The sequence below is a fragment of the Phalacrocorax aristotelis genome, chromosome 2 (assembly GCF_949628215.1).
Source record: "Phalacrocorax aristotelis chromosome 2, bGulAri2.1, whole genome shotgun sequence".
NCBI classification, from domain to species: domain Eukaryota; kingdom Metazoa; phylum Chordata; class Aves; order Suliformes; family Phalacrocoracidae; genus Phalacrocorax; species Phalacrocorax aristotelis.
The window spans coordinates 1,503,375-1,524,577 of NC_134277.1; the positions used below are offsets into that span (position 1 = coordinate 1,503,375).

A 21,203-nucleotide genomic window follows, 5' to 3' on the forward strand; every position below is an offset into this window, starting at 1 on the left:
AATTGGGAGGGACTGAGATTGGCTGCCTTTTTGGTAGAGGAGAAGTATCGACATTTAGGCTGAATGACAAGGCTGGCACAAGAACAAATGGGGAAGGATGACTGAGTAAATTTTAGGCTTAACATAAGAAAGAGGTAATTGTCAGAGAAGCAAAATTCCTCCAAATGTAGGAAGGGAAACAAAGGTTTCATTTTTGAAATTGTTATCTTCCTAGGTTCTGAAAAGCATTACATGATACAGACCTGTGACCTGGACTTACTGTTGCTGCCAGCTCAGTGACCCTAGGCCCACTGGTGAACTTCATCAAGCTCTCTAGTGGTTATGATAAGACATTTTAAAACTCTTCAGGGGAAATGTCAGCACAAGCCATTTAAAGTATAAATATGTTGAAGGCAAAACAGAATTTATGGCAATTTCAATTTAAACAAAACAATTTATTGAGGGTGTTTTTATTAGGAATTTTCTCATCTTTTATAATCAACCATAAAATTTACAAAATTAAAAAAAGCCAAATAGCTTACAGTTTCCCTAGTGTGAGGAGATCAGTCCAGCAACAGACATATCCTCTGGTTAGTATGAGGTTATACACTGGGAGAGATGGGCCATGATTTGTGTCTTACCATCCTTAGCCTTAACAGGTGTATTGATCTGCAGTCACCCGATCTTTGAGGGTCACCTCAGAGTTGGTGGGCTTTAGGTGAGTCCACCTCGTTTTGGACACCCCTTGAACTTGGTCCTAGGATTTCCTGGGTTGTCTTCTCTAGACTGATCTGGGTGTTCTTGCATGTTATTATTGAGAGGACTGAGTTGCCAATGGGACCACACCACATGTGTTACTGCATTACTGGTTGGCTCGTTGCCTGGCTAGTTAGTTACTGTCAGAGACTGCTCCTGCAGCCTTACCGTACTACGCTGCTTTTAACTAGTCAGGACTGAATCAAGCCACTGGGCAAAAAGTTCCCCAGCCTCGACAGAAACAGGCAATGTATCTGTGCATTCTTAATCCATCACAAACTAGCTTAAGTACTTGATGAGAATGTGGTTAAATCTTGCATAATCACCCTTCCTCTCCCACATGCAGTGACAACAGGAATTATGAGGTTGGTGTGGATCAGTGTCCTTGCTAATAGTGACCAGGAAGAGGAGCACAGATTGGTTGAGGTTGGAAGGGACCTCTGGAGGTCATCTTGTCCAACCCCACTTCTCAAGCTGCGCCACCTAGAGCTGGTAGCTCAGGACCATGTCCAGGTGGCTTTTGAACATCTCCAAGGTGGGAGACTCCACAGCCTCTTTGGTTAATGTGCTCCAGTGCTAAATACTTGATAGGAAGGTGCCAGAAACCCTTCCAACTGTAGGTAACAGTTTCACCTAAATTCCAGTAGAGTTCAGTTTATATTAACACACAGAAAGGTCTGACATCTTTTAAAATTCTCATATATTGAGATGACTGGATTTTCTTGGGATCTGTACATAATATAGCCACTGCAGCCCCTTCCCTGTTTTTTGTTCTGTTTTGATTTATTTTAAAGAGCTTTTGGCTTTGGTCCAACAGCTGGTAGTTCAAAAATAAACCAGTCAAGACTGATTAATGTGCATATTTATGACCACTAGAGCAGGCTATCATAGTTGTAATAGATTTTTCATTATGTCAAGTCTTTACGTCAACACTGCATGTCTTTTTAAAAGAGCTACCCTGTCTGATGAATGACTAGCACCCGTGTTGCACAGGAAATTGAACTGGACAATAAAGTGTCTTCTGGCTTAAAAACTGCACAAGTTTTAAATCTGTGCTCCGTTACAAGGAGTTCTATGGGTTAATTATGATTCATTATGCTTTGTATAGCATACATTATATACTTCCATTGATCAGGTTTGTATTTTTGGTCTTGTGGCATAATTTTATGTGTTCTGCTTTTTGCATTGTGAGATAAAGGAAAATGCAAACACCTAATCTCTTTCTTTAGATCGGCCCATATTTTAAATATGTCTCTCATGTTCCTTATTGTTCTCTTAGGTAAAAAATTCAGTCCTCCCAGTCACTCTAGAGGAAGAATTTTTCAGTGTACCTAGCTATTCTTATCACCCATCGGCATACACCTCCTGGATTCTCTTCCTGAGATAGTATACAACTGCCAAATAACCTGCTATAACTGATTTTATAGACTGTTGTGCATACTATTCTCCCTTTTATTCCTCTATAACATTTGTTCTACTTTTTGGAGGGTTTTATTTGGATGAAGTTTTTATAGAACTGTCTACAGGTGTTTTTTCATGTGTTGGTGCAATTTTGAACTCAGTAAATATTGGGTAGTTCCTTTTAGTATTCATGATACTTGCATATTCTACCAAGTCACTAATTTTCCTGCTTTGGGTTGGACATTTTTAAGTTCTTGTCCATCTTTTGTTGTCATGACTTACCTAACTAATTTTGTTTCTTCCACAAATTTTGACATAGCTGTTTGCTGCTACTCTGGGTGAGCAATACCCCTATCTTCCAGTTCTGATGTGGACCCTTTCTGCTTCATTTGATTCTTTTATAATGGTCAGACTTGAATATTTGTTATTAGTGGTCATTGTTCTTTTTGTCTCCTGATTTCTAATCTCCATGTTACTTTATCTTCCACTGGTTTTTTTGCTTCCTAAAAAGCTTTTATGTGACCACAAAACAGTTACTCTATATGCAAAGACAGAAACACAGATTTTAATCTTTACTGTGCTTTATGCATGAGGTTTTTGTGCTGTGTTGAGAAATCCGTCCTTAAGATGTGCATAGAGACCTCTTAACGCAAAACTATTCGTAGGATCGGCAGCCAGATTTCCTTGATTCAGTCAGCAATAGACTTTCTGCTGATAACTTAGTTAATTCATTTGAAATCCCAAGGACAACTTCCCTGTAAGTGCCCTGGAGGTATTGTGTCCTACCTGAGAGTTCACTGAAGGAAAATTTAACTTTAGCACTTAATGGAGATTTGTCTTGGGAATGTCACACTGATCATGGTATCTTCAGATGCTTAGTTTCTGATTTGACTTTTTAAGGATTTAATACTACTGAAAACTGAAAAAAAAAGTGACACTATAAAACAGGTAGTTTTCTGAAGGATTTGACGGATTTCTAGCATTTCACCCATTTGCTTTGACAAAAAGCTGTATTGATTTGTGTGAAGATGACATTGAAGAACTTAAAGAGAGAAAAAACTGTAGTTCTGCTGCTCCAGCGTTCCTGTCAGCCTCCTGTTTAGATCTGTTTTATTCCACATGAGCTCCCCACCATTTGTGCTGCTGTCGTAGCTCAGACCTTTGCAGTAGTTCATTGCTGACACCACCAATCTTCTGTCACATATGCTTCTTTTTTCCTTTTCTTTTTCTCAAGGAGAAATTGTAAGTGAAATACAATGCTTTTTGGGGAAGGCTTTTCTTTTTAATATGGCTGCTATTTCAAGTTCATTTTGCTGAAGACAAGTCAAAGATGCATGTTAAAGATGTGTGTCTTACAGAATAAGCAGATTAAGCATTTATTGATTTTTGGACAAAAGATCATTTGATTGACAGTGTTGATCAAGTCCCCAGGAAGTTCCCCCCCTGTTGAGTATTGTCGTTGTGGGTGGTAAAGTTTTAGTGTGTCTGAAGAAATGAAATGTGATGCTTTCTTCTTGCCCTAGAGCTGTAAGTTTTCTCCTTAGTTTTTGCTCCAAGCTACTAAGAATCCTACCAGTAAAAAAAAAAGACCACAGGTTTTGCTTGGTTGCTTTTCTGTTCTCTGAGAAGCCACCATACCAAGAGGAGAATAGATTTTGGATCTGTGCTGTAATGTGCATTGCTAAGAAATTTGCAGACTTTGTTGAATGGTAATGGCTTCTTTCACAGGGTTATTCCACCGCTGTATTTCAGCTGCACAGTAACCAAGTTGCACATAACTTGGTGATGTGGTATCGTTTCCTGCCTGGATGAGATGGAGTTGCTCAACTGGAGATGGAAGAATATGTCACACTCAGAGCCTTCTGGATATGAACTTGACATTATTGTGGACCTAGGAGTACTGATAAATGAACTGAGTGCAGTGATTTTGGGTGTGTGTCTTCAGGCAAGGAGACTTTATGCTCTGTATTTTAGAATCATAGAATCATAGAATCATTAAGGTTGGAAAAGACCCTTAAGATCATCGAGTCCAACCGCTAACCTATCACTGCCAAGTCCACCACTAAACCATATCCTCAAGCACCACGTCTACCCTTCTTTTAAATACCTCCAGGGATGGAGACTCAAGCACTTCCCTGGGCAGCCTGTGCTAACGTTTGACAACCCTTTTGGTGAAGAAGTTTTTCCTAATATCCAACCTAAACTTCCCCTGGCGCAGCTTGAGGCCATTTCCTCTCGTCCTATCGCTTGTTACTACAGAGAAGAGACCGACCCCCGCCTCGCTACAACCTCCTGTCAGGTAGTTGTAGACAGTGATAAGGTCTCCCCTCAGCCTCCTCTTCAGACTAAACAACCCCAGCTCCCTCAGCCGCTCCACATAAGACTTGTTCTCTAGACCCTTCACCAACTTCGTTGCCCTTCTCTGGACACGCTCCAGCACCTCGATGTCCTTCTTGTAGTGAGGGGCGCAAAACTGAACACAGTACTCGAGGTGTGGCCTCACCAGTGCCGAGCACAGGGGCTCTATCACCTCCCTGCTCCTGCTGGCCACACTATTCCTGATACAAGCCAGGATGCCATTGGCCTTCTTGGCCGCCTGAGCACACTGCCGGCTCATGTTCAGGCAGCTGTCAGCCAGCACCCCCAGGCACTTTTCATCCAGGCAGCTCTCCAGCCACTCCTCCCCAAGGCTGTAGCGTTGCCTGGAGTTGGTGTGACCCAAGTGCAGGACCTGTCCCTTGGCCTTGTTGAATCTCATACCGTTGGCTCTGGCCCAACCATCCAGCCTGTGCAGGTCCCTCAGTAGGGCCTTCCTGCCCTCCAGCAGATCAACACTTCCACCCAGCTTGGTGTCATCTGCAAACTTACTGAGGGTGCCCTCGATCTCCTCATCCAAATCATCAGTGAAGATATTGAACAGGACCGGCCCCAACACTGAGCCCTGGGGAACACCACTCGTGACCAGCTGCCAACTGGATGTGACTCCATTCACCACCACTCTTTGGGCTCGGCCGTCCAGCCAGTGTTTAACCCAGCACAGAGTGCACTTGTCCAAGCCGTGAGAAGCCAGCTTCTCCAGGAGAATGCTGTGGGAGACAGTGTCAAAGGCCTTACTAAAGTCCAAGCAGACAATGTCCACAGCCTTCCCCTCATCCACTAAGCGGGTCACCTTATCATAGAAGGAGACCAGGTTAGTGAGGCAGGACCTCCCTTTCAGAAACCTGTGCTGGCTGAGCCCGATCCCCTGGGTGTCCCACACGTGCCACATAGTGGCATTCAAGGTGATCTGCTCCATGACCTTTCCTGGCACCGAGGCCAGGCTGACAGGCCTGTAGTTCCCCGGATCCTCCTTCTGACCCTTCTTGTAGAGGGGCATCACATTTGCTAGTTTCCAGTCATCTGGGACCTCCCCGGTTGACCAGGACTGCTGATAAATGATGGAGAGTGGCTTGGCAAGCTCCTCTGCCAGCTCCCTCAGTATCCTTGGGTGGATCCCATCCAGCACCATGGACTTGTGAACATCCAGGTGAAGGAGCAGGTCGGTGACTGCTACCTCTTCAACAGCAGGGACTTCATTCTGCATACCATCTCCATCTCCCAGCACAGGGGCCTGACACCCCTGTGAGGATGACCAGTCTGACTATTAAAGACTGAGGCAAAGAAAGCATTAAGTACCTCAGCCCTCTCCTCATCTTTCCTGGCAAGGTTACCTTCCGCATCCAACAAAGGAGGGAGGTTCTCCCTGGCCCTCCTTTTGTCACTGATGTATTTATAAAAACATTTTTTGTTATCTTTAACGGTGGCGGCCAGTTCAAGTTCCAGCTGGGCCTTCGCCTTCCTAATCTTTTCCCTGCATCACCTCACAACATCCTTGTATCCTCCTGAGTTGCCTGCCCCTTCTTCCAAAGGCAGTAACCTCTCCTTTTTTTCTTGAGTTCCAGCCAAAGCTCCCTATTCCACCAAGCCGGTCTTCTCCCCCGCCTGCTCGGCTTACGGCACATGGGGATGGCTCTTTCTGTGATTGCATTTAGGAGATGACTACTGCCGTACTAGTGTTGCAAATTTGCAGTACCTTTTGGGCCAAAATCTGAAAACAACCCCCAGGGTGCGGGTGACACATTTTGCTTGTTGGATAGAGTGTATTTGCTTAGTAGAGACTAAAGGCTCAGCATTCCACAGTACTGACAGGTTGTCAGTAGTGTTTGTAACGTTTTGGAGTCAAAGGCTAAGTGGTTTTCGATCTAAAATCAAGATACGTAGAAAGTAGGACAAAAAATAACTTTAGAGATAGCCATTACTTAGGATTTTTATTCATAATTATTCTAAGTTCCTTTCTGATGACAGTGTGGAAGAAGTGGGCTGATTTATAGGGGCTACAGTGAGGAAATGACTAAATTTGAGAAAGAGAATTTGTTGTGTAGAAGAAGACGCTAAATTGAAGAGAGAGATGTGGGAGAAACAAACAAATGATATGCTAGCTCTGACTTTGGCAGAGCAGGGAAAGTACAGGAAACCCAGCAGGAGATGATTTCTGCAATGTAAGCTGCATCTGGCTTGTGCATGACTCAAAAGAAAAATTATAAGTGGGTAGCAAAGGGGAACAGTGGAAAGTATCAAGGAGAGGTATTTTGTATTTCACAGTGGAGTTAGATGTTGTTATAAACTTGGTTTTAGGTGGACTGTACAAGGAAGCTAGATCCTGAAAGCTAGGAGAAAGGAAGACATCTAAAGTATTCATATTTGAATAAACATGTTATTGCAGAGGATGATCTCAGTGATGAAATCTCAGACTTCGGAGAAACAGGCACAGTTCCTATCTGGATATGGGGAGGTATAAGGACAGAAGGAGTTTCTAGGGTAAAGGGGAGAATGGAGATAATGTCTTCGGAAATCAAAAGAAGATGAAATAGAATCGGTGATATAAACCTGAAATATCAGTAGAGAATCCAGGAAGAACTATTAAGAAAAAAGCTGCTTATGTATATAGATACAGGTTTGCAAATAATCCAGGTGGGGATAAAATTTAGGAACAGTGCATAAAATGTGCAAGTTAATTTGAAGAGCTGTGAATTTAGAAATGTGAAGTCCTTTGCAAGTCCTCCACACCAAATAGAGATTCTGGGGCATTAAAAAAAAACATTTTATATAATGAAAGAGCACTTTAGAAACAGAAGCCCTGTAGGAAAGGATGGAGAAAATAATGTATTTACAGGAATATTTTTCTGCCTATCTGCCTGTTCTTATCTGTGTCAACCTGTCATTTTATGGACTTTCGACACTGTTGAAAATCCTGTTCTCAGTGCATCCTATTGATACTCCATTTCCATCAAACCTTTCTGTCACTGTCTTCTCTAGATTTGGCAAAATGTAGTCATTGTCTTGTTCCTCTTCAGCCATACATCTCTGCCTCCCACATTCCTCTATGCCATATTACATTTTTAGTTTGCTAAAAATGTATGTATGTAACTTCCTCTCTCCTGTATGGGGGGGTATGAGAACTTTACAAGACTACTTCTTTCTTAGGTTGTATGAAGGTTGTTTTGACTGCATTAAGTTGACAACTGTAGCCTTTTTGTCATTATATTATAAAGAGATATTTGAGTTTAGAGTCACAAAGACATTTTTGGCAATATTTTTTCTGGAATCTATGCATCAGAGTTAATGGCCAGGTGTTCCATGTATTGCATGGGAGAGGAAGGCATCGAGAAATAACATAGCCATAAGCCAGTACAGTGATTGGGAAACCTTAGATAGCCTCTAAAGGTGACAACAGCTCGACATGACTGTATCTCTCACAGACTTGAGCACCAGAGTTAGGGATGAAGCACAGTGCCTTCCTCCACTCAGGTCTTGCAGCAAGTTGGAGCTGCAGCATGTCTGATGAGGGTGAAAGGCAGTTAAAAAGGAAGGTTAGGTAGCGCATGCGCGCGCGTGTATTTGGGTGTGTGTCTGTAGGAAGGCTATTACCAGGTGGTAGAATGAACATGGGCAGAGATGTGCCCAACACGTAATTTGCAGCATCAGCTGTATTTGTGACTGTCACTTACAAATGTGAACTGATGCAACTGTGAAAGACATTCATGTAGCAAGAGGTTTGCAGCTGAGTCTTAGCAATCTAACTAGGATCTAGACAGGAAGGGCGTCATATTGTGCTTTTCTTACAGAATCACAGCATCCCAGACTGGCAGGGGTTGGAAGGGCCCTCTGGAGCTCACCCCGTCCCACCCCCTGCTTGAGCAGGCACACCCAGAGCAGGGGGCACAGGACCGCGTCCAGGCGCGGTATGAATGTCTCCAGGGAAGGGACCCCACAGCCTCTCTGGGCAGCCTGTGCCCCTGCTCTGGCACCCTTAAAATGATTTCTCAAATATCTAATCCAAAAGTACAGGATGTGTAGCCTCGTGGGCTTGGACCTGCAACCTCCTGTCTTTCTCTGCTTACAATGGATCTTAGCATGTTTGTATAGCCAATAGGTTTTGAAAGGAAGTTTCAAATTGAGCTCTTCAGTGTATTTTCTTATACATAACCAAATCTTAAGGTCTAGTATAACTTGGTGCAACTGTACTAAACATGCCGGTTTTCTACTAAACGTGTAACTGTCACCTTTCCTGTGGCTTCCTCGGGTCTTGGACTTAAACTAGATGTGTACTTCTCTTTTCTCTATTTGTATAACAGCAAAAGCGGAAACTGAGACTTTACATCTCCAACACATTTAATCCTGCAAAATCTGATGCTGATGACTCTGATGGCAGCATTGCTTCATGGGAGCTGCGAGTGGAGGGGAAGCTCCTGGATGACGTATGACTTACCTGTGCTTCACTGGGGCTGGCAAGGATCTAGAGATTGTCCTGTGGGGTGGTGGACTGTACTGGGGGCATCAACTTAGACAGGACATCTCTGAATGGCAGCGTTGGCTTGTTGCTGCTGGGAGGGCGCCACGTCCAGCCGGAGTGAGGGATAAGGCCATAATGGGAATGTTGGGGAGGGGCAGGGAGGGCAGCAGGGAATGGAGCAGACTTAAGGACAGGACAGGTAGGAGGAGGTGGAGAGAGCAGGGCTGAGAAGATTCCCTTAAAAGATATGGTAGGGTTCAGGTCATGAGAGGTGTGATAAGTCACGCCTACAGCAGCCATTGAGTCTTGTGAAGAGTAAGATAACAAGGAGAAGCAAGTAGTTCATATTCCTAGGCAGGCAGGACAAGAGGATAGATGGATGGTCAGAGCAAGGATGGAAGAAAAGTTTTATCATTTTGAAGTCCTCAGAAACCTCAGTGATGGATTTAGCTTTCCTCAGGGAAGGCTGGACTTTCCTAATAAAGGTGTCACCTGCCTAAATAGGCTTCACAAGCTAAGTATTTGATAGGATAAACAGATGGAGAACATGCATGTATGGAGAGGGCAATGCTTTCAAGGCACGTCTATCTGCTGGAGATAACTGCACATGAATCAGAATCATAACCTTGCTGGAGGATGAAGGGGTGACAAATTGCAACATCTGTAAATTGAAATAAGACAAATTCAGTTTAGAAATTAGAGCATATATTTTATTAAAGAAAGAGATTCTTTATTGGAACAAAATAACTTATCAAATAGTGGCAAATTTTAAACCAAAGGATGAATATCTAAAAGATTTCTGCATTAAATTAGAAGAAATTAACATAAATCCTGTGGACTGTATTATCTGGAAAGTCAGATTATGTGATTATAGACCTTCCAGTTTTTAAATTAGACAGTATGAGCTGTGTAGTAAACTGCGAATATTGATAATTAAAGGGAGAGGCAAAATGTAAAAGGAAATACTTTTACTTAGTGTATGATTAATCTGTAAAATTTACTGTCATCTGATAAATCATACCAATAAATCATCATTCATCAAAAAAGCCAAGCTGTTAAAATAAAAGGTATACAGTGGCCTTAGAGTCACAGAGTGGTTTGCGTTGGAAGGAACGTTCAAAGATCATCTAGTCAACCCCTGCTGCTGTGGGCAGGGACATCTTCCACTAGACCAGGTTGCTCAGAGCCCCGTCCAACCTGACCTTGAACACTTCCAGGGATGGGGCACCCACAGCTTCTCTGGACAGTCTGTTCTGGTGTCTGACCACCCTCATCGTAAAAAATGTCTTCATTATGTCCAATCTAAACCTACTGTCTTTCAGTTTAAAACCATTGCCCCTTGAACTGTCACTACAGGCCTTGGTAAAAAGTCTGTCCCTATCTTTCTTATAAGCCCCCTCTAAGTATCAGAAGGCTGCAATAAGGTCTCCTCAGAGCCTTTTCTTCTCCAGGCTGAACAACCCCAATTCTCTCAGCCTGTCCTCACAGGAGACATGTTCAAGCTCTCGGATCATTTTTGTGGCTTCCGCTCAACCTGCTCTCACAGGTGCTGTGTTCACATTACAAGCCAGTCATTTCCAATAACATTAAGAGAGTTAGGAAAATCTTCCCTTAAGTGTTCACTGTTCCACCACTGTTGAGATTTTTGCACCTTACCCTGCATTTGTCAGCGGGAAAGCTCAATTAGATTGATCACACTGTGGTCTATATGGGAATTAATGTTCAAGAGAAAGCCTGAGAAGGAAGCATAGAACACAAGGTAATAAACATTTCTGCCTTAAACATTTCTGTTTCTTCTGATTGTACAGCTCAGCAAACAGAAACGGAAGTTTTCATCTTTTTTTAAGAGTTTGGTTATTGAACTGGACAAAGATCTTTATGGACCTGACAACCATCTTGTGGAGGTAAGAAGGTCATGCACCCTTTGCATACAAACCTGATACTAGCACAGATAAACAGCTATGTGCCTGCTGTCTACCTTGTTTAAGTTACCTTGCATTCATTATCTCATTTAAGATACTTTCAAAGTTTTCAAAGTTCCGTTCTTTTAAAGAATGTTTACTAGCAGAATCTATATAGTGTAAAAACATAGATGTAGTAGTCATGTAGTGCACATCTTAGAACACAATGTATGAAATGATGAAAAAATTGTGCGCATTTTTCCTAGCGAGTAGAGCATGCTAACAGCAGGCCAGATTGTGCACTAAAGCTGGATTGTAAGGGCAGAGCAAGAAATTATTTGGGGGGGGGGGGTTGTTTGTGTTTTTTTTTAAAATTGCAAGATCTTCACAAGGCCGGTACTTGTCTTATTCTTGCATGGTGTACTGTGCAAGATGTACCTTGACGGACATCAGTGAAAAAAAGACTGACCGTCTTACTTGTTTTTATCTTTGGCAGTGGCACAGAACTCCCACAACCCAGGAGACAGATGGCTTCCAGGTGAAAAGACCTGGTGATGTCAGTGTGCGGTGCACATTACTCCTCATGTTGGACTACCAGGTCAGTGCGCTGCTTTTGGCATGCAAAAATACAGCCATTGGGACATAGTGCAACAGAGCAAATTCATCCTGTGACGTACATCAAAACCCGGTGTACTTGGACTCAGAATGTCACATAGTCCATTGAGGTTAGAATGACAGATTATTTTAAATGTAAAGTTTCTTTTATAGTTTAGCAAAATAGTGTTTGTGGCACTATGGTAATTAGTATTTTTATTGCCCACCTGCAGAAAGAAGATGCATTTCAACCTCAGCCTTCTTAGAGATTAGTCAGATCAGTTGCACATGAATTATGTGTGTGGTCTGGTACAGAAATTCAAAGGAGTGGCTTTTGGTAGCGGTACCTGAACTAGCTGCGTAGCTGTGACAGCCTTTCTCTGAGAGCAGACTACAGCTTTCCTGGTTTGTTAAATTTTGGCTATGTTGTCACCCTAATCTGGCATAAGACAACATTGCTCTGCAAGGGTTAGACTTGCCATTACTCTTAGGCCTTGTTAGGCATTTCTGCTTCTTCTCTTTTGTCAGTATTAGTTCTACTGTACTAGTAGTGTGGGCTGTAGTACTAGTATGTGTGGGCTGAACACACACAAGTCAGTGAACCAAACCGTTTGAAAGCTAACAAAACTTGCTTCCAAATCAGTTCCCTGATCTCAGTCACAGGAAATAAAACAAACCAAAAAACCAACCAACAAACAAAAAAAAAGCGCCAAAATTAGGTTATTCTTCCTTGGGATAGAATATAAAAGAGGTTCCTGGGCACAGTTTCAAACTATTTTAAGCTGTTGTAAGGCTAAGCTGCTCCAAAAAGCCACTTTCATTTCAGTTGTGGGTGTGGATTGCCACAGTCTCCATTCTCTTGGCACAAACGATGGAGATTTGCAGTTGTGGGGCTCACTATTCTGACTGAAACCATGCCTGAAAGAAATGTTGCTGTCTTAGAGGAAACAGAAATGCCCTGCTGAGAGGAGATGGGATCTCCCTTTTCAATGGCAGTTCAGTCTCAGATACATTTTGACTGTGTAACTTCAAGAACTCATTCCGTGCCATTCTCTTTCCCCTCTATACAAATAGCAACTATCCAGGATAAAGGCACTCCAATATGGTTGAGAGAAAATTTTAGGGAGTGTATGAGCTAACTGAAATCCTGATATAGCCAGTTAGAATCTTTATCATTTAGACAATATAATTACGTTTGTTATGCTCACCAGTATTACAAATTTTTGCTTTAAAATTATCCTTAAGCCTTGATTTGTTATAAAGCTAGCTTTGGGTGACCTAGCACCCAACAGAGTAATCCTTGCCTAATAATGTGGCAAATATTAAACTTGAGTATGGGTACACACTTGAAGAGGCACCAAATTCCATGGTATCCAAGGAATGTATACTGCTAGAGATGCAGAACCGGGTAGTTGAAGAGTCGTATCACAGAGATCAGGAGAAAAAATGTATTCTATTGACTAGTTGTTGTTGGGTGAATTTTCTGGTATGCAAAAGAATGGTGGGAACATGCCTGAAAAACAGAATTCCAAGGTACTTTGTTGATGTGAGGCAGCTAAGCAGTTATTACCAACAGTAGAAGCATCATCCTGACTTCATTCTCTCTATCTCTGGTTAATCTCCAGTAGTTCAGAGGAAGGACCATTCTTTTTCTTCTCCCACTCCCTAAAGTCAAATTATGCATCAGTGTTGGAAAGGAAAATTCTTTCCTGGGTCTGCATGCAAGTTGTTATTATCTGAAATATGTGATACAGATAGTCTGTGTGCATAGCACATTGTTGTGGTTTCAGCTGGGATAGAGATTTTTTTTTTTTCCTAGTAGCTGGTGTATAGTGCTGTGTTTTGGATTTAGTATGAGAATAGTGTTGGAAACACACTGACGTTTTAGTTGTTGCTAGGCAGTGCTTACGCTAGTCAGGGACTTTTCAGCTTCTCATGCCCTGCCAGTGAGAAGCTGGGAGGGGCACAGGCAGGACAGCTGAGCAAACTGGCCAAAGGGATGTTCCATACCATATGATGTCATGGTCAGCATATAAACCGGGGGGAGCTGGCTGGAGGGTGGACCACTGCTCGGGAACTGGCTGGGCACTGGTCAGCGGGTGGTGAGCAATTGCATTGTGCATCACTTATTTTGTGTATTCTATTATTATTACTACTTCTTCTACTCTTATTTCCCCTTCCTTTTCTGTGCTATTAAACTGTCTTTATCTCAACCCATGAATTTTACTCTGCCCCCCGCCCCGATTCTCTCTGCAATCCCACTGGGTGGGGGGGATAGTAAGTGAATGGCTGTGTGGTCTATAGCTGCCCGCCAGGTTAAACCACAACACATATGTAGAGTGTCCCTCTTTCTTTTCAAACCCTAGACATAGTTCTTCCAGAGCACTGACAGTGGTAAACATCTGAGCAACTTGTATTTTTGCAATCACTGCCATTGAATGGGATGCTTCTCCTGAGGAACAGAGCTAAATTAAAGAGAATTAAAGCTGGAACTTGATATCTGTGTGCCTGTCTGCTTTTCTCTCTGTTGCCATATCCATCTCCTTCCTTTCTGTTACAGCCTCCACAGTTTAAACTGGATCCACGATTAGCTCGTTTGTTGGGGATACACACACAGACCCGATCAGCCATCATCCAGGCTCTCTGGCAGTACATCAAAACAAATAAGCTGCAAGACTCCCATGATAAGGAATACATTAACTGCGACAAGTACTTCCAGCAGGTAACTCCTTTTTGGACACTGTAGCTCTTTAGAAGCAAACTATAATATCCATTTGCAAATTTTGGATGGATGAAAATTACTGATTTTTATCGTCCATTAATGATTTGCAGTATCTTTAGTACTGAATGGCTTTCAACAGTCACTACAACTAATATAATAAGCACCCTCCTCATGTGCCAGTGTTGTCAAAAAATGACATCTGGTGGTTCAGGGCTGCCACATAAGTTGTGGCCTTTCCAGGAAGGAGGAATTGTTTCTCTAGTTGTTTCACTGTATTGATTTACTGGCCTTTTTTTCCTGATGTATCATTTTGTACTAAGAAACATGAAAATAATCTGCTGATTCTGATTACCAAATCATACATAGACCTGTTTTCTTCCCTTCTCTTTCCCTGTTTATGAAGGGCAGAAGACATGGAAGATATAATTAGAAAATCTATTTTTTCTTAATTCTGCTTCAGATTATAAAATACTCTCAGTGATCTGCACGATGTTTTGAAAGTAGCACGTTACGACTTTTTGTCTTTCACAATGACCTCTAGAATTAACCAAGAAGGCCACTTACAGGCATCTCCACCTTTTCTGTAAATATGATTATATTTATTTTGTAAAGTTAATGTTATCTGAGCTATTACTATCTTTATGGGTTTCCTTTTTCTGTAGCTTCAGGCTTACCTAATTCATTTTGAAAGTACCTGAAGGTAGGGTTTGTGACATACTCCTGTTTAGGGAAAGTACTGGCAGTTACAATAAATGAATAAAGTTTTGGTGAGCATTGAAAGTAAATGTTGCAATGGAAGTTGTGTCCTAGTTGTCTTTTTAAGGTTTTATTTTCTGTTATTAATTTGCCCTACAGTGGTTTAAAGTGACCAATGCTTGAAATAACTTAAAGACAGCACTGTTTTTTTCCACATTTGAAAATACAAAATAAAAAAAAATAATTGAGAGATTCATGGGTATTTTTAGGAATATGGAACCAAAGTGATCTGGGTGGTATAGTCACTCTCTCGTTTGGGTTGTTTGTTGTTTTTTTGTGGGTGGTTTTCTTTTTAGAATTACAGCATGCAGTCTTTTTCATATATAATGAAAATTCCATCTTAAAACCACAATTTTTTTTTTTTTTTGGCAAAATTACAAAGATGTTTGCTCTGTTGCTTAGATGATTTGAATTCCATTCTCTATTTATGTACAGCCAATTTAGACTCAATTTTGTTTGTGCCAGGCTGAAGAGGAAATGGAAAAGGGGAGGGTAAAAACAGATCTGAAAAATCATGAGAAGAATGGAAAAGGTGAACAAGGAGTAATTATTGTTTATTTTGGTAAATAATTAGAGGCCATAAACTGAAACTGGCAGGTAGCAACTTAAAAGCAAACAAAAGGAATCAAGCATAGTTAAACTTAGGAACTCCTTGTGATAGGACATTACAAATGCTAAAAGTGTGTATGTACGGATAAAAAAAATTTTGGCTATTATAAATTCAAGGTAATTGCTAAGGTGTGGAGATTGGGAGAGTTTTTTGGGGAAGGGCCAGTATGTGTTTCTCCCATTCTTACATTTATCCTTTAATATCCACCTTTGGCCACTCTCAAGGGCAGGATAGTGTGGTAAATGTGTAGGAGATCCTTTGTCTGATCCAGTACAGTAGTTCATGCCGTACTTATGGTAAGCAGGAGGACCTTCTCACTTTTATTTATTTTAATTTTCATCTTAAGAACTTTGCTAGAAAAAGAACTTGCTGGAGCCATCTCCTCTTCATGTATCTCATCAGAGGCTTATTAGCTCATAGGTCTCCTTTGTGTTAGAACTCTTCAGGAATACCATCAGACCTGATAATTGTCTTCCCATCCTCAGAAGACTTGTCAGATGAGAGCTGAGACGTAGCAGATTCGTCTTCTAGGAGACTGAACCTCACTCCCTGCAAGAGCTGGCTAATCTGGAGTAGTTTCATAAGAATGCAGTGCTTGCATAGATTTAAATCATAAATGGGATTGATTTTAGTGATTCCATTTTCCTTAGGTCTCTAGCAAAATTGTCCTAAGTAGCTCATCTTGCTTTTAAAACTGATGTTAGTACTTAGGAAAACTAATCCCATTAAATCAAATGAAACATTTCATGATGAGTTTATTTGGTTTTCACCCTAATACTCTAAAAGATTGAGATACGGAGGGTAAAGGAATTGGGTTAGGAACACCTTCCAGTCTGATATTTCTGTAGTCTGTAGTTTTAGGCATGTAACTCCTGGAAAAAAATCATGGTCGTAGCTGGAAGTGCACAGATCACTTAGGGGAGCAGTACATAACACATCAGTGTCTCTAGTATTTCCTTTTAGATCCCGGTCTTCTCATTTGGTATGCCAGCTTTTCTAAATCCTATGCTGGTGTGCTTGTGGCTGTATCTAATGACTCAATACAGAACAGACTGAAAAATTACCACTGAATGAGTTAGCTCACACCCCAGAATTACTATAGCCGTATAGGCTTTTAGAGCCAGTGGTTGTAAGTTTAGACAATTAACTCCGGTTAAGTAGGAATGTGAGAAGCTTTAGGAAAATTCCATCTAGCCTTAGTTTCCAGTCTCTCACCGCTTCTCTCACTGTGTGTGTACTTGCTCCCTTTTCCCTCCTTAAAGCTCTTGGGCATCCACATTAGGAGTTTGACATGAGTATTGAGCCAGTGGTGACAGCAGATTGGATGGAGCTTGGTGTGCAAAGATTTTCAGTGGGAATTCCACAGCCATCTCTATGAATTGTCAGAATTCAGAACTGAAATACAGAGTGAGTTGCAGACTCAGTAGATTAGGTTACTTCCTTGCTCTTTAGAAACTAGCTGGCTGAATTCCTGGATGCAGGTAAGTCCAGCAAATTAGACAGATTTTAGAGTTGATGAAGAAAGATCCTTTTCTGTTTAGAAACAGTGTTTATGTCAGCTGGGAGATTTGCAATCCATTGTGTTAGAAGCAAAAGCAAGAAAAAAGGTCCAAAGGTATTTCAAAAGCCAGAGCTGGCTTCTAGGCATTTCTGCTACCGAATTCCCTCGCTGCAGAAAATTATGAATTTCAGAAGATACTCTATCTGAGGAACTACAGCAACCTAGTTGAACAGTCTGACTTCGTATGTCCATTCTACAACCTGATAGTCCATTCTTTTCAACCCTGCCTGCATCCTTTGCCTCTAGAGCTGCAAAGCATGTTTCTGTTTATAGCTACAATACTACAAGTAGGACCTCTCTTCTACCAGGTGGAGTTTCCCTAAGAGGCATTTGCATAGGCCTCAACATTTTCACAAAATGCCTCCATGTAACAGCATGCTTTCAGGCAAATGTTAATATATACATAGTTGGGGTTTTTTTTTAAGTCAGTTCAAATGGAATATCTTTAGAGAAAAGCCTATTCAGTTGTTCGGAGCACTAAAAATCCCAGCTGGAAAAAAAGGCTGTAATAATTATATTTCTGACAACCCCAGGTGTAAGGTGTCATTCTAGATTCACAGCAAAGCACTGCAATTACAGAAAATTTCCAAAAACTACAGATTTTGATGCTTTTCAAGAGATTTTTTTTTTTCTGAATTCAATACATATTTCGCTTCTGGACCATAGTAAAGAGAAGGCAACCATGAGATGTTGATTGGAAAGAAGTAGATCTGTTCAAACAGGTTGTTTAGGTTTTGGTTAAAAATAAATAAAACCATGTTGCCTTTTTTCCCTTAATCTTTTAAAAAAATAAATTGCAAATTGTTTTAAAATCCAAAAATGTTTTATTGTATTTTTCTTTAGCATAAAATATTGCAGGAAACATGCCTTGGAAAAAAAAAGAGAAAAATAATTTTATATTTCCTCTGGTTAAAAAGAAATAGTTTTCTTTATGATATGCTGCAGCCAACCCTTAGTGAGAGAGCAAGTGTTCAGTTCTCTCCCATCATTGGTGTGGTTTATCCTGATGTCCCATTAAAGCGGCCCGTGCCCTTCAGCAGCTAAAACAAAAGTGGGACACCTGAAATTGTTGCCATCTGATGCATCTGTCAGCCAGCCCAGATTGTAATTACAGCAGAAATTTGCAGGGAGAGAAGTAACCGAAAGTTTATTCTGTTCAAGGAGCCAGAATTATAGCTTTCCAAATCACCTTACTTTTGAACTGTTGATTCCTTACTTCCTCATTTAACTGCAATTTAGGTTTTGGACAAGAATAACATGCTTTATTGTATTCCAGATCTTTGACTGTCCACGGCTAAAGTTTTCTGAAATTCCTCAGAGACTCACTAACCTGCTGCTGCCACCAGACCCTATAGTGATAAACCATATCATCAGGTAAGCTGGTCAGTCAGCTCAGCACTGTCATGTGCAAAACACTCACTATACAAAATACAGAAACAGCTACAGTAGCAGGGACCAGAACCCAGTTTTTATAACTTCCAGGTGAGTACCTTGGACTTTGTTTTGTGTTCATTCTCTGTGGCATTCTTACCTGCATAATTCTGAATTATTTTCAGTAGAATGGCACCAATTCTCTAGGCGTATGCAAAACGTCTTTTCATCCCTGCTAGAATACCATTGAAAGAGTTAGTCAGGTTTCTTTCCTAAGGGGAGAGGAACAAGAGTTTGAATCCACTTAGAGGGGAAAAAAAAAGGAATTGAAGTAAGATATTATACATTATGGGCAATCATTCTAATCACTGAGTTGTTATGTAGAATTTACAACACTGTTGCAGTTTCAAATACAGTGGCCAGTCCATGCATGCTTTGTTGGGATTGGGTCAGCTGTTTGGGTGTTAGTCTTATTCTAAGAATGCCAACTAGTCAAGAGATCTCAAGAGATTCACAATAAAGAATGCCTAGGTTCAGAGAAGGCCATTGTGACCAAGATAGTGAGCTTACGGCATCTTTGTCAAAACAGATGTATTTCTGCCATAGTAGATGAAATACAACTTTCAGCTATCTAGGGCACTTCCAGCACATTCCATATTTAAGTGACAGTTGGGGGCGGGGGATAAAGAAACTTTTGGGAATTGCAACCTTGCTGTTAAGATATTTCGGTCTTTCCCAAGTTCGTTTGTGGTCTTGGTCAAAACTCTGATGCTGGCTGTTTAAACGTTATTGTTAATTGAGTGTAGTGATTTGATTTCCTACAGAATATTGACAACAAATATTTCTGAATATGCTTAAAATTGGGATCTTTATTTCAAATTTGTAGCATATGTGATAAGTTTAAATAGTACATAGGCTATCAAAGTAAAATTTGCTTTTTGATTAATTTGAATATATTAACCAGAGTAATCAAAAAGCAGCTTGACTACCATGCATGTTGATAGCTGTGTATATACTGTCATTGAAGACAACTCAGTGACCTGGTTGATGGACCAGAAAAAGCTGAGGTCTTCAGAGATATATAGTCATTGTCTTGGAGAAAAATGACATGGAAGTGATGGTTATGTTTCCAGGGGCAGAGAGAGGGCAAAGAGGTTCTGGAGGCAGGTGTTTTCTGTTACATGCAAGCTGAAGAGAGGGACCTTGTGTGTAGTAGCATTCTCTGATACACCGTGTGCACCATACAGTACTTGACAGCATTACACTGCACTGACAAAATGCCATGGAAAGGGGAAGCATTAATTTCCTGAGAAGAGGGAACCCCTTTGCAATAGTCTTTACAGTCTCAAGCTAAGCTAAAATAAATCTCGAAGTCTGGCATGAATTTAAAGGAAGTAAGTAATTTTTAGATTCATGAAATCACAGAATAATGTACAGTAGAAGGGATTGCTGGTGGTCATCTAGAGTTCCTCCTTCCCAACTCAAAGCAGGTTCAGATTATATCAGGATGCTTAGGAACCTAGTCCAGCTGAGCTTTAAAAAGACTCTCTCAGACCCTCAGCCCTGCCCTGCTGCATTCAAATTTTAAGCGTGAATGTTGTCAACCACTGAAACAATTTGTCAATTGCTTGTTGATGTTTAACCCCAGCCAGCAACTAAGCACCACACAGATCCTTGCTGACTCCCCTCCAGTGGGATGGGGGAAGAGAATCGGAAGGGTAATAGTGAGAAAACTTGTGGGTTGAGATAAAAACAGTTTAATAATTTAAATAAAATATTAGAATAATAAAAACAACAACTGCAAAATTTGGAATTAAAATGAAAATAACAGAGAGAGAGAAATAAAACCCAAGAAAGACAAGTGATGCAGATTAAAACAATTGCTCACCACCAACTGACTGATGCCCAGCAAGTTCCTGAGCAGCATCCTGCCCCCCCACCCAGTTTATTGCTGTGTGGTATTGTATGGTGTGTATGGAATCTCTCTTTGGCCAGTTGGGGTCAGCTGTCCAAGCTGTGTCCTCTCCCAGCTTCTTCTGCACCCCCAGCCTACTCACTCATGGAGTGGGGAGAGGAGCAGAAGAGGCCTTGACTCTGTGCAAGCCCTGCTCAGCAGTACCTAAAACATCCCAGTGTTGCCAACACTGTTTCCAGCACAAATCCAAAACATAGCCCCATACCAGCTGCTATGAAGAAAATTAACACTATCCCGGCCAAAACCAGCACACGGCCACAGGGAATTTTTCAACACTAGTGATTTTAAATATATGTGTTCTTAATTCAGAGAAATCCTCAGGCCTTCTACAAGCTCAACTAGATCACAGTTATTCACAGAATCACAGAATCCCAGGTTGGAAGGGACCTCAGGGATCATCTAGTCCAACCTTTCTAGGAAGAGCCCAGCCTAGACAAGATGGCCCAGCACCCTGTCCAGACGAATCCTAAAGGCGTCCAACATGGACATGGAGTCAGCCACTTCCCTGGGGAGATTATTCCAGTGGTGGCAGTCCTCAATGTGAAAAATTTCCCTCTCGTGTCGAATCAGAATCTCCCCAAGAGCAACTTGTGTCCATTCTCCCTTGTCCTCTCCATGGGACTCCATGTAAAAAGGGAGTCTCCATCTTCTTTGTAGCTGCCCCTTAAGTACTGGTACATGGGGATGAGATCCCCTCTGAGCCTCCTTTTCTCAAGGCTGAACGAACCCCGCTCTCCCAGCCTAT

At 41.4% G+C, this 21,203-nt stretch overlaps 1 protein-coding gene across 16 annotated transcripts in view; it reads left to right on the forward strand.

Moving 5' to 3' along the window:
- Positions 1–21,203, forward strand: part of SMARCD3 (SWI/SNF related BAF chromatin remodeling complex subunit D3) — a 107,398-nt gene that overhangs the window by 71,945 nt on the left and 14,250 nt on the right. For all 16 annotated transcript variants that reach the window (XM_075082054.1, XM_075082051.1, XM_075082062.1 and 13 more), the window contains 5 exons: positions 8,811–8,933; positions 10,777–10,872; positions 11,366–11,467; positions 14,024–14,185; positions 18,389–18,486. In XM_075082054.1, coding sequence (XP_074938155.1) covers positions 8,811–8,933; positions 10,777–10,872; positions 11,366–11,467; positions 14,024–14,185; positions 18,389–18,486 — 581 coding nt within the window. The remainder of the gene's footprint in view (positions 1–8,810; positions 8,934–10,776; positions 10,873–11,365; positions 11,468–14,023; positions 14,186–18,388; positions 18,487–21,203) is intronic.